Here is a 14,540-nt window from a genome sequence, read left to right as displayed (position 1 = left end):
ATATGATGGTAATTCAACAAATACCCCCAATGTGGCCAAAGTTCATCGACCTTACATGACCTTTGGCCTTGATCATGTGACCTGAAACTCGCACAGGATGTTCAGTGATACTTGATTACTCTTATGTCCAAGTTTCACGTGTCAGATCCATAAACTTTCAAAATTATGATGGTAATTCAACAGATACCCCCATTATGGCCAAAGTTCATTGACCTTTGACCTTGGTCATGTGACCTAAAATGCGCACAGGATATTCAGTGATACTTGATTACTCTTATGTCCAAGATTTATGATCTAGACCAATAAAATTTCAAAGTTATGATGGTAATTCAACAAATACCCCCAATTTCGCCAAAGTTCATTGACCCTAAATGACCTTTGACCTTGATCATGTGACCTGAAACTTGCACAGGATGTTCAGTAATACTTGATTACTATTATGTCCAAGTTTCATGAATCAGATCCATAAACTTTCAAAGTTATGATGGTAATTCTACAGATACCCCCAATTCGGCCAAAGTTCATTGACCCTAAATGACCTTTGACCTTGGTCATGTGACGTGAAACTCATGCAGGATGTTCAGTGATACTTGATTAACCTTAGGTTAAGATTTTGATGTTGATTCCCCCAACATGGTCTAAGTTCATTGACCCTAAATGACCTTTGACCTTGGTCATGTGACATGAAACTCAGGCAGGATGTTCAGTAATACTTGATTAACCTTATGGCCAAGCTTCGTACTTTCTAAGTTATGCTGTCATTTCAAAAACTTAACCTTAGGTTAAGATTTGGTGTTGACGGGTGAGACAGGTGAGACAAAAATGGTAGCAATGGTGACCAAACTAATCTCTTTCTTCCCCTCTACTCCTCCACCACTATTATTGCTGCTGCTGCTGCTACAACTACTGCTATTTTCCTATGAACACTAGGGCCTGTAATCTGAACTCTGGTTTGATTAAATCTCGCATCTGAAGTTGATGATCCACAGCATTTACACTGTGCTATATTTCTGTTGAAAACATTCATAAGGTTGTGGTTTAACTAAGGAGAGCCAGATGCAACACAGATTTTTTTTCATTGCAGGATGAATTGATCAGCTCATTTTACACCCAAACCATTCATATCTGTCTGAAAATGATATTCAAAACAGTTTTCTCCATCATTAAAGCATTAAAAAAAAACATAGAAAACAAAATTTTGATATTTTTCAGCTTCCCATACTTTCAGTAGTTAGACCATGGTCTCATTTAAAATGGGTTTATTTTCAATCGGTCCAATGCCAATTTGTTCAATTACCAACCTGTGTACTATCATTTGGTCTACTCAGTCAGACCGCAGGTCCCTATGCTAATGAGCAAAAAGGCCAGATTCATCCAAATCATCTCGTGGCTGAATCCTCCTCCTTGCAAAATCTTGTGATTTGTGAGATTTTCTTTCTCTAAGAATTTACCTGTTTTAGCCTCAAGTTAAATGAAATATTATTGCACCATCAGATAGAGTAAAAGTTACTCTTTCATATTGGTCATTTATTTTGTATACAATATTTTGTTACATGTAAATAAGTAAATTTCTGGCCTGAAATTGTGCCTCAAAACTGAATTTTCTTCCTCTGTTTTCTTTTGCAAATTGTGCAAAACTTTTTATTTTGAGCCTCAATGATACATGTATCTATATCACCATAAAGCTTAACTTCTGTACTTTCTCACAATGCCACTCTTGATATGCGGCACCTTTTAATCGGGTCAAGATCACACTTTTCCCACCAAGGTACAAGAGGAGATTTCTGAAATTTTGTACTTGCATGAAATCCAGAGTTCTGATTGGCTGGATAAAGTTCACAGAACAACAGGCACGGGGTATTTGAGGAGATTACCACATGGGAAGTGTGACCTTCCCACGAACCCAGGCACTGGAACCGTTGGAATTTGCCATTGTGTGGTCTTTTTGACCAATCAGAGTGCAGTATTCTTGTTTTCAAGCTGCTTTATGTACTTGGCAAATGAAAAGTGTGATCTTGACCCGATTAAACCAATTCTTATTTTGAAACCTATATCATTTCAAAGCATACATATTCAGCTTTATCATGATATAAAAATCATTTGGGCTCAAATAAAAATAAAGTGTGAAAATATTTATTTTGTAGCATATTTTAGATCAAAATTTTAACCTATATTACAAAATCTTTGAATAAATTCAAACACATGACCTGAAAGAATGATTCTTCTTCTTTACAATGGTACCAAATTCATGAAATTCGATGCATAATTAGAGCAGCAATGACCGAATGAAAAGAGGTGTTTTGGTCCGCATCAATCTCATTAAATATGCAAAACATCTCAAGTCATGAATATCACTTGGATGAAAGAAGCCACTTTCTTGGGACCTGCAGTCTGACTGTACTGTACCATCAGTTCGCCCCACTATCTACATGGTCTAATTGTCTTTTTGTCCAATCACCATTTTGTCTAATAACCAAATAGCCCAATAGCCATTTAGTCCAAATTCCACTTGGTCTAATTGGACTAAGTGTTAATTAGGCGAAAAAATGAGTGAAAATAAAATGGATATTAGACCAACTGGTTACGGTTTTAGAAATGGTTTTAGATGAACTGGTGATTAGACGAAATGATGATTGGACCAAATAGTTGTTAGACGAAAGCTATGTGATAATTTGGCGAGTTGGCAATTCACCTAAAAATGGCTTATGAACAAATAGAATATTCTATGAGTGAATTCAAACACACCTGTATGGCTGCATTGCTCAGCATGCTGTCAATGGTCCCAACTGTGGATTTGCACGTGGAGCAAAGGTCTGCACCCTCACGGTTTTTCTGCAAACAAATTTTTTTTTAAGGAAGTTGTTATTGTGACTGTAATCATTGTTTAAAAATGGGGCAAATCCTCACAAAAAAGAGGTATGTATGCATGTATGTAATCTACTTGTATTTGTATGTAGTATGTATTTCAATACTCTAAAAATATACAGTAATACTTGAACATTGATTTTCTTAGATTTATTTTTCACAGCTAATGAATTTCATAATCTACTCATCCCGATGGTACACTTCTACATTAATTAAAAACTTGTGTTACAACAGCTTACAATAAAACTAAAAGCTAGCAATAGTTGCATGTATAAATAACATTTGATAAGTGTCTTTAAACAGAAAGCAAAGGTTGCTTTCATTGTTTACAGAAGACCAACGTGACAGATTGGTATAATCATGGGATCGAAACTTTGATATGGCACTAATTAGATAAATTATGTTACCTCATTTAAAAATAGGCATGATAAAAAATGACATCAATCTACAACCCACTTATAATCTGTTGATATCTTAAGGTTAGGGTTAAGGGCTGGTATATCAAGTTCACTGTGTTCAACACTACTAATGACTAGTAATGTGTAGTATAGAAAGCTACAGGGTTCCCAGCTTTTCAAGAAAATAAAGTTCCCTGATTTTTCCCTGATGAAGTTTAAAAATTCCCTGATAATTATTTAAACCCGTTCCCAGTTTCGCATGTTTTCTAAGTTGTTGCAGTGAATAACATGTATTTTCAGCATAAAAACAATAATATAAAACTAATTAGTTCTATTACACAGGCACGTAATGGCCTCCTTTCTCCCCATACAGCTATCCTCCATACCCCATAACCATCATAACCAGTCATTCATTGGATGTTGTTTTGATACATGTATGTAACAAAATATAACATAGTCTGACTGACTACCGTGCTTGCGACTTTTGGGCCGATCAAAATTCCCTGATTTTTCCCTGATTTGAGGTATTTTTATCAAATTCCCTGACTGGAAAAAAGTAAAATAATTTTCCCTGATTTTCCTGATGGGCTGGGAACCCTGAGCTAAAGGGGGACCAAAGACAGGTTCATATACATATTGAAGACGGAAAATAAAAATGCATCATTCTTCTTATTACCAAATCACTCAGTATGCAGGTTATATAAAATTCATATTGACAAGCTCCATGCGATGTAAAATCGCCATAGAATTTCTTCATTTTTTTATCATTTTGATGTTGAAATACAACAGATCAGCCAAGTGTAATAACTTGGATAAGAAAGGGAATATGATTAACATTGGTACATGCAGCTGCAACATTTTCTTTCTCCCTTTCATATTTTTTTCTGCAAGTAGAGAATATACCTACCAGCTTCTTGAGTTGAACAAGGAGGTTTCGCAGTTCCTCTGTTCCAGGACAGAGTCCTATTTCACTACATGTGTCTGGGTTCTTGTTAAGAGCAAACAAAAATTCATTAATTTATTCATTCATTTATGTATTCATAGTTCATGTTATTCATGTATTCTTTCATTTATCAATGCTTAATGTATCCATCCATCCATCCATTCCTTCATGCTTGATTTATCAATTTTAATATACAAGTTCAGGTATGTTCATTAAAGTTTAAAGACAGTAGTTGCAGCAAACGATTATTTCATGAAAAAGTCTTTTAAATCAAGATCTTGTCAAGATATTATCATACATCTAGATCTGGTACATTGATGTAAACTTATCTTTGTAAAATCATGACATCATGATGGAATTCCGTGCTTATTTTGATAATTTCTCAGCAATTACATATTTTCTTCCAGAGTTATTTGGCATATATTTTTTGATTTATACATACAAACACTTTGTTGGTAATTTCATTGGATTCTGTTCGAACTCATTTTGAGATTGTTACCACAACTGGTATTTATCTTTTAGTCATTCATCACAGTTCATTTGTGATTTATTTATTTATCTATTCATTCATGCTTTATTTATTCACTTATTCATTCATTCACTCATTTCTGCCTGATTCATTCATTCACTCATTTACATTCATGCTTCATTTATTCATTTGAATATATTCACTCATTCATTCATTCATTCATGGTTCACTTCAAAATACATCTAGTATGCATGAGTGGCAGTCATGTGCTAAACTGTAAAGTGATTACAATGATATGGATACAATCATATGAAAGATGAAATATTCACTCAATTCTCAATTTAAGCACCCGTTTAAACTACTCTTATACATTTTCTCCATTTTCCCAGAATGCCATATATTACTCCTTAATAGAAGATATGTGAAATGCTTGAAATTAATTAACAAATGAACAATTGTTAAAGAATATGTTTGGTGACAATTATATTGTCATTCTAATATCACTGTGCCTTTGAATCCAGTTTTGTCCTTTAATGGCCATACTAATTGACGCTTATGAATATATTGTGTTTGCCCGTGGATGCAATTTCATGCAGATCAAATCAATCATAAAACACAGGTGTACATGTTGGAATTCAAATAGTGATAGCAGCAAGAGTGAAGATGATGCAAACATTCTAGAATACCACCCAGGCCAAGATCTCCAATTCAATTGTACAATCAATAATAATAATACCAACATGCTTATAGCGCATATCACTGCCAAATGCGTCCCTATGGGCTTAATTGGATATTATTACCCTGGCTTTAGCCCCGCAGCCTTTTACAGCACGTTGGCATTTCAAGGAATAAATTCCTGCCAGGTACCCATTTACCTCACCTGGGTCAAGGGCAGCACAATGTGGATAATTTCTTACCGAAGGAAATTACGCCATGGCTGGGATTTGAACCCACGGCCCTCTGTTTCAAAGTCCGAAGACTAATCCACTGGGACACAATGCTCCACAATTGATTGTAAATCTAGGTCTATGGTACAACCATGTACAAAATATTGATTTTATCTCTTTCTCTTTTTTTTACAAAAACAGAGGACTCTGAATAAACATGTAGTTACTGGGCTGTTCAAAACTTAGAATGGTTTAATGTCATCAGACAACATGAGGTTGCCATCACTGCAATATTTCTAAAACAAAGCTTTTTGAGTTGCCCTTTAAAAGGTTTAAATTATGAGAAATGAGGTTTTGAATAGACAAGCGAAGATGTGATATGACAAATATTTTATATTCACACTCGCAATAATTACAAACATGAAAATAAATATTGTATGATTAATCTTTTATAGACATATGAGGCATTATCTCAATTAGAATATGACTGATGGTATGGGACAGCTGGTTACCTGTTAGCAACCACTTTCACCACTTACAACATAAGTCAGCAAAAATTCTACCACGGTTGGGAAGTTGTCCTCTACAACTTCAGGACAATTGGGTATAAAGAGATCCAGGAACGGACATAGGAACAAGATGGTGTTCTCAACTTCTTGCTGTAAAGAGAGACATGATTCAAAGTCGGTAGGTTGGTGTGAGTTTACTTACTAGGTAAGCAATCAAAAACTGAAAGATACTGGGGATGTCATCTTCAACGACCTGGACGCAGTTCGGGAAGATCTCGGACAGGAGCGGGCAGAACTTGAGGAGAATGTCCTCAACCTCTTGCTGTTAAGAGACAGAGAGGGTGGGTTCTTGGATAATGAACATGAACGATATAAAACCCAAGTGAGGAGGAAAAGGGGGATAATAAATATGATGATGATGATGATGATAATGATGATAATGATGATGGTGATGATGATGATGGTGACGATGATGATGATGGGGATGGCGATGATGATGGTCATGGTGATGATGGTCATGGTAATGATGGTGGCAACTATTGAGATGATGATGACGACAATGAGGATGATGATGATGGTGAATGATGATGATGATGATGGTGAATGATGATGATGATGATGGTGACAGTGACGATGATGGGTATGGTGATGATGATAACTAATATGAAGATGATGTTTATGATGATGATGATAAAGACAATGATACAATGGTGACAAAATGGCAAATCACGATAATACATGTAACAATGATGAGGATGAAGATGGAGATAAAGATGATATTCTGACAATAATGATGATGGCGGCAATGACAACGGTGACAATGACATAATAATTTTAAAAAAGACCCAATATGCATCCAATACTAATTTGCTCTGATGGGAAAACTTCACATTGAAAGGGACATTATGTGCTTAAAATCTACATTACAACATGCAGTTACACGAAATCTGACAATAGTTATCTACACCGTACATGTAGTTACCAATTACATATATTCATCATACATTTATAATTATATACTGAAATTTAAAAAAAAAATAGATGTGGTTATTTCATGGCCCCCTGTACATAAGTTTCTTCAGGGAAATTTATAGGCGTAACAAACTTCTTACTTTAATTTACAACAAATGAGTCTTGAAAATGAATATAAACAAACATTTTTACCTGGATTGTAACATCAGAGAGGAATGAATTCGCTTCAGTCATTGCATCTTTACACAGTGTACATAGCTCATCATCGTTCTGTAGAGAACAGAAGTATTCTGAAAATTAATCCTTGAATGACCCACTATAATTTGATAATTATGTGTTCATTAAATAATAAAAACAAAACAGCTCTATATATCATACATGTACATTGAGTTATTAAAGATAAACACCAGTTGTGGTAATGATCTCAAAATGAGTTCAACATGATCCAATAATATTACCACCCAAATGTTAGTATGTATAAATAAAAAATATGTGCCAGATGGCTCTGGAAGAAAATGCGTAATTGCTGAGAAATTAGTAAAATAAGCACGGAATTTCGTCAAATGTCTGGCATTTTCCCTAACCAAAATTAATACACCATCCCACATATGCTCTTCTGTATTAGTGATCATAAGAATTATCGGCTTTGGAATTCATCATTTCACAAAGATATTTTTACATTAATGTAACAGATCTAGATATATGATTACGGGGACACTTAGCCTTGATTTAAGATACTTTTTTCAGGAACTAATTTTTTGCTGCAACTATTTTCTTTTACCTTTAAATTCAAGCAGCAAGAGAGGGGAAGAATGGGAGAGGTGGGGGAAGAGTAAATTGTGTATCAAAAGTAAGGACAAGACCTAGTGAAAGAGTGTTGGAGAGAAGAGAAGAAGGCAAATAGCGTGTCCAATAACAATAGACTATTACTGAACTATTCACAATGCAAATGTACATAGCAATGCTGTGCCAGTCACAACCAAGTACATGTAGTTCTCTCAATCTCTCTCTCTCTCTCCCTCTCTTTCAAAATAATATTGATGAAGAATGAAAGCAAATACAAATTCTAACAGTTCACTTATTTTTTTCTTCATTTCTGCTTATAACTTAAACCCATTCTACATGCGTACATTCTGCCGAATAATAGAAAACAAAGAGACAAATAATACAACACCCACACCCTTGACCAGGAAAGGATATGGAAGTCATATGACTATGATTGTAAAGGAAAAAGGGAAACAATTTGAGAATAACTTCCCACATCAACCAAATAATCACCTTTTTTATATCAAACTTCCACCATTGTCTTCATATCACATGATTAAATGAAAATCAAACAATCATCCACTTGATGCAAATGACATGTGTCACTCTGAACACAATATACAGTAGGCCTACATATACCAGTGAAATCAGAAATGGAACTGGATTCTACATACAAAATTCAAGATTATATATTATTTGCAGCCTTAATTGATTATCATGTGCTTTTATCTTTTTTTTTATTAATAAACAAACTAAAAATGCATGAATTTAAAATTTGGTTGAAAATTTTATCTGAATTTAAAAACAAAAAAGCTATTTAAATGTGTATTGTTCTTTGGCAAACTATTTTGTTACTGGTACTTATATTATGGTGAATGTTTAAGTGCAAAGTATACAGTGTATTAAAAACGTTGTTCTATCTGGTTTGCATTTCATTATATGCAACATATTGACTAAATCCATCAAAAAAGTGTATTCTGGGTACAGAACTTGGGGCTGTTTCAGTAGTATAGACTATTATGCTAAATCTGTATCCAGAGATTAATGATGAAGGGATGAAACAAAAACAAAACTCTCAACAATCATTACTAAGCTCTGAAAGTAGCATAATTTCTTCCTTTATCGATTAATTAGAATAGAATATCCATTTTGAGTATCCATCGAAACTGGAATTTAAAATGGCACTATAAATTTTATAGGTTCATTAAAAGAAATTCAAAAGAAAAGGAATTAAGAGATGTTGGCAACTGAATAATGTATTTCCCATAGGTTTGTCAAGGGAACATTGTCACCAGAACTCTGTGCCCAGTTAAGTACAGTTATTTGGGTGAACTACATATCAAAACAGAAAGAAGAAATTGAAGGCCAATAAAAATACGACATAACAAATTAACGATGGATCCATAAAAATAAACTTGACAATCTGATCATGTGCAAATTACAATTCATCATTTCATTTTAACATGCATAATGTACATGTACATGTATGTATAGATTCATTACATTACTCTAATAAAATACAAGAGGAATATAAACTTAATTATGATTATAGCTGAAAGCTTTCAATAAAACAAGGTGATGAAGGCACACTTTAATAGAACGACCTTACTGCCCTCAAGTTTTGTTTTGTGTTTTAATTGCTTAGTCCTCTCGAGCGCTTCCTGTGAGGGCTAATTCAAAGCAGGGATTCATGTTATTTTAAGTTCACCTTACAAGTTCCATATTGACTCAATCTACAATATCTGTCTAAAATTCTTGATATTAATGCTTCACATAGAAGTTTAATACAAAAAAGGTCAACAATTTTTTTTTCAAAGATTACAAAAAATTGATAAAAGATGTATCACACCATCGACTATCAAGCAAAGTATAGGAGTCTATTTGATAGATAATGGTGATATTATAACCTTTGCTCGTATAGTCTGACCCACATTTTTTTTCAAGGACGACTGACTAAAGTGTGTTTACATGTACAGTGCGTCCCACAAAAAACGAAACCGAGATTTATCAATGATTTATCATAACTTAATCACAAATACAGGAGACAAATGACCTATCATTGTAAAGCTTAGAATCTCCTCTTTCATCTGAAATTACTTATATTATTTCTCATTCACGCATGAGTGAGCAAAAACAATTTGAAGAGGGGATACCAAAAAGTCATTTGGCGGGCTGTATCTGGGTTTAAAAAAGAAAACCACATTTGTAAAAAGTTCAATATCTGCTTAATTTGATATCTCAATTACAGACAATGGTCAAGAAATAACAAAGTTCTGGTTATTTGAAATAAGAGGTTTTACAGGCTAGCGTTCAAACTCACTCGAACTCCGTTTTGTTGACGATCAGCCATGCATTAAGTCTTTTGTTTAAAACCATGCGATAGCTTCTGTGGGAAACCGGTGAAAACATGTTTATTTAATGAAATTATGGAAATACAAGCATTGTTTCGAAGGAACATAACTTTTTTACTTCTTAACCATTTTTTGTGATCAAATAAAGAGCAGATATTGAACTATTTAGGCATGTGATTTTCTTTTTGAAATTCAGATACCCCCCGCCAAATGAGTTTTTGGTACATGTATCCTTTCTTCAAATTATTTTTGCTCACTCATGCGTGAATGAGGAATAATTAAAGTAATATCAGATGAAAGAGGAGATTCTAAGCTTTACACTGGTAGGTCATTCGTCTATTGTATTTGTGATTAAGTTATGATAAATCATCGCTAAATCTCAATTTTGTTTTTTTTTCCGGGACGCACTGTATACCCAATTTTGTGGGCAAGATCGGTTGAGAAACGGGTTTAAATAGCTCAAAACATAGCATGGTGCACCCTTTCTCACTTTTCTACAGGTACATGTACTAGTACCTGTAGAGAATGCTGATTATAAACTTACGTAACAGGTGGTTTTGAGATTGACATTCCTCTGTAATGTATCATTTGTTGGGAAGCCATTCGCTGCATTTTTAATCTCAATATGTATGCATTTCAAAACATCTATTCTGTCTTCAGAAATTAGGAAGCTATGTATCAACACATCCTGATATAGAAATCAATCTAGAGTTTGATCAAGGAGCAAACTTTAAGAGATCAAGGTGTCCCAGTCACGAAGAGGAAAAATAATTAAGAAGATAAAGGCCCTCTTACAAACTTAATCTATGCCCCTTTGTGGCACGAAAAGACACACCATTGAGAAAACAAATACTTAATAGCAACTAAGTTTCAAGTATACCCTAATGAAAGTTTGTTCTGAAAAACATGAGAGAAAATAATAACAAAATATGAGAGAAGGTTTGAGATATATCAATTATTTTACTTTAACAGTGGCGGATCCAAGGGAGGGGCACATCCGGCCCATGCCCTCCCCCCCCCCCCTTTGAGAGCCATTCAAAATTTGTAAGGTAAATATGTTCTTGATACACTAGTGTGCCCCCCCCCCCCTTTTGAAAGTCACAGCATAGATTTTTAATGGGATTATGCCTTTCACACAAGTGAGGACCTTTTTTTTCTTTTTTGCTCGTCAAATTCTATGTGGACGAAATGGCCTTAAAGGGATGGTCCGGGCTGAAAATATTTATAAAGTTATTGAAGTTTAAAGTTTAGCAATATTTTGTGAAAAGTCGTCATGAATATTCATTAGGTGGGCTGATGATGTCACATCTCCACTTTCCGTTTTCTTATGTTATTACATAAAATCATATTTTTTTCATTATTTCATACTTGTGTGAATAATATGTCTCCCTTATAATGAAATAAGTTGCAGCAATAAATATCTAATGCACTAAATCAGTTGTCAATCCAATTTTTCTAGGTCTTGGAGGAAAAAATTTGAATAAACCTAATTTCATAATAAAATACAAAAGAATAAGTGGAGATGTGACATCATCAGCCCACCTAATGAATATTCATGACGACTGTTTTCACAAAATATTGCTAAACTTTAAAATTCAATAACTTTGTTATTTGTTATCCGATTTTGATGAAATTTTCGGCATTTTGCTCAGTGAATTCTACTCTATTTATTAAGCTATACATACTTTCAGCCCGGACCATCCCTTTAATTTCTAGGTAAAAACCTTTCTTTCTCTTTTTTTTGCTTGTCAAATTTTCCTCGGGAAAATGAGTCCCCCTTTGGGAAAACCCTGTTAACAAATTAATTTTTTTTAAATAAAATTTGTGACTTCATAATCAAGCAGTTACCCCATATTATGTACTTAGGCTAAATGCATAAATTTACAATTTTTTTAAATGGTTCATGACGATTAAATGTTTGATTCTTTCAGCAGCGGGCGTGAAATAATTTGCCATTGATATACTGAAGGTAAAATTAAAACGATTTTCAATATTTTGAGAAAATTACATTTTATTTCATCAATTTTTTATTTACTACATGTACATGATATAAATATATGGGGAAGCTGCTCGCATACACGTATGATGTCAGAAATAAAAAAATAATTCTCATAACTTTTTTATCTTTGATGGATTTTCTTCAAACCTTCAAAATATTTTATAAATTAGTCTCCTATTTTTTGCAATAAACTTTTCATCAGGGCAAACTTCCCCTTCAAGCTGAACGTCTTTAAAAACCATGATTCAAGGATGATAAAAGGTCACTTGAACGAATCAATTCATATTGGTGGTGTATCCTGCCTAATTCAACAATAAAAAAAATTAAAAAAATTGGGAGACCTCTAGGTTTAGGTTCATCCTTCTAAACAATAATTGTAGATTATTCCTGGCAGCACAATAAACATGGAAATCCTCACTGCTTACTAAATTTCTATTCACATCTTAAGTTATCAAAGGGTGGGTAAATGAACAGTTACAGGCATCTCCATCACAAATTTTGCAACCACAATGATCTTAAAGAAAGATAATCAACTCTTATCTGAGACATGATATATTTCTGATGGCAATTACGAGGTTTCACATGTATCAAGATCTTAAAAATCTATGAGTACTTGGACAGAATTTTTGCTTGGATTTTATGTGGCTCTTCAAATCAGTACATGTATCTCACTGTCCACATAATCCTGTTTCATATTGGAATAGATTTGCAACTGATATTTGATCACGAGTGGGAACAATGTTATTCTAGATGACCAATTATGGTGTTGCTTGTTTTTTTATGATGGAGATTAATTTGGTTTGATGACCCTAATAAACCAAATAAGCACTGGTTCAGTAATACTTCTAATAGTGCAGTGTATTAGGCCTTCCAATGAATGATGAATTACATGTATATGTACCGCTACATGTGTATCTAAAATGATTACATATAGTTTCAATTTGGACAAATCATCTTGGAAAAAAAAAAAACTCAATTACACTCAGAAACTGGACAAATCCAGGATTATTTTTGTACCGGTACCTAATGTACTTCATTTCAAAGAAATTGAACACTTAACACTATACAGTGTGTATCAAAAAAAAGTTTACACTTTGAAAAAGCCCTCGGAATTAAAAAAATATACAACATGTGGGTAATTTTTTCACATATATTCTTGGATTTGGGTCTCATCTATCCAATGAAAGTAACAGTTTTGACAGAATGTTACACTTGAGTGAGCACTGTCCATTTTTGTAAAGCTCGCAGAAATCTGTTTGCGCAGAAATGCTCGTTTTCACGTTGTGTCAAGGGGAAAAGGCGAAATCAAACTTACTCTGCGAAACATTTCTCATACATTTCCCTTGCACTTTTAGTCAATTGAAATAAAACGGATACATTCAAGCATTTTGTAACAATTTCAGCACTTAGTAAGCACAACATTTACCCTTTTTGTGCCAGCTGGATCTGAGAAAATAACTTAATCTGAACAAAAGTTTATTTCAGACATTTCCAGCATTTTTCACTAATTTCTTATCATTTAAAGTGGGTTTACATTTCATTTTTCAGTTATTACTTGTTTCTCCACACTTTTCCCAAGCTCGATAATGATTAACAAAATAAAAATCAAGCCAAAGCCATTTCATGTAAATCACAGCTCAGAGTAAAGCAAATATCGTCACAATGGCTTGGTGTGTGAGGGAGTGGGGTGGGGCGCGCAATTCACTCTTCAAAGTGTTTTGGGCAAGGAAACATGTTAAAAAAGGTAAAAGATATCTTCAAATCAATTTTACTAGCTAAATTCCATGTGTTCTTCATTATTAAGGTCTATTTTTCTTCACATAACTATTTCAAAGTTCTGCGGAAATCATTTTTCGCTAACTTTTCAAAAGTAACTGGTGCTCACTCAAGCGTAAATATTTTTCGACACTTTTATCGTCATTTGCTTAAATGGATCTGTACTAATGTTAAAATGTGGAAAAATCTTCAGGGTATTACAAATGTATAATTTTACAGGATTTTTCCTAAGTGTAAACTTTTTTTTGATACGCACTGTATAAACTTGGCAATGTTACATTAGTTACTTGTACTATACAATTTGTCTATTGATAGATTTATTTGATTTGAAACTCTATTGGCCAATCATTGTTCATTACTTTTTCCTATTTTTTACTCCTTTTTTTAAAATTGATTCAAATAATTCATGCAAATAGTTTTAGTTTTTCTGTTCCATTTCAGAAGAACTTACTATATTTTGTGGTTTGACTGAATAACTTTAAGGAAGAGACCCCCAAAACATAGAAAACAGTATCATAAGATTTTCCAAAAAATATTTTATTGCATCAGTATCTCTCACTTGATGGTAAAAAAATGACTTTAAATAATCGCTAAGATCCCTAAAAT

The 14,540-nt window shown here is 33.6% G+C and overlaps 1 protein-coding gene across 7 annotated transcripts in view; it reads right to left on the bottom strand.

Annotated features, from left to right (window-relative positions):
• LOC129281952 (uncharacterized) overlaps positions 1–14,540 on the bottom strand; it is a 90,473-nt gene that overhangs the window by 63,386 nt on the left and 12,547 nt on the right. For all 7 annotated transcript variants that reach the window (XM_064112771.1, XM_064112772.1, XM_064112775.1 and 4 more), the window contains exons 6-9: positions 7,236–7,313; positions 6,274–6,393; positions 4,171–4,251; positions 2,746–2,832 (exon numbers count right to left, since the gene is read on the bottom strand). In XM_064112771.1, coding sequence (XP_063968841.1) covers positions 2,746–2,832; positions 4,171–4,251; positions 6,274–6,393; positions 7,236–7,313 — 366 coding nt within the window. The remainder of the gene's footprint in view (positions 1–2,745; positions 2,833–4,170; positions 4,252–6,273; positions 6,394–7,235; positions 7,314–14,540) is intronic.

This window comes from Lytechinus pictus, chromosome 18 (genome assembly GCF_037042905.1).
Source record: "Lytechinus pictus isolate F3 Inbred chromosome 18, Lp3.0, whole genome shotgun sequence".
NCBI classification, from domain to species: Eukaryota; Metazoa; Echinodermata; class Echinoidea; order Temnopleuroida; family Toxopneustidae; genus Lytechinus; species Lytechinus pictus.
This window is presented reverse-complemented; position numbering and strand designations above follow the sequence as displayed.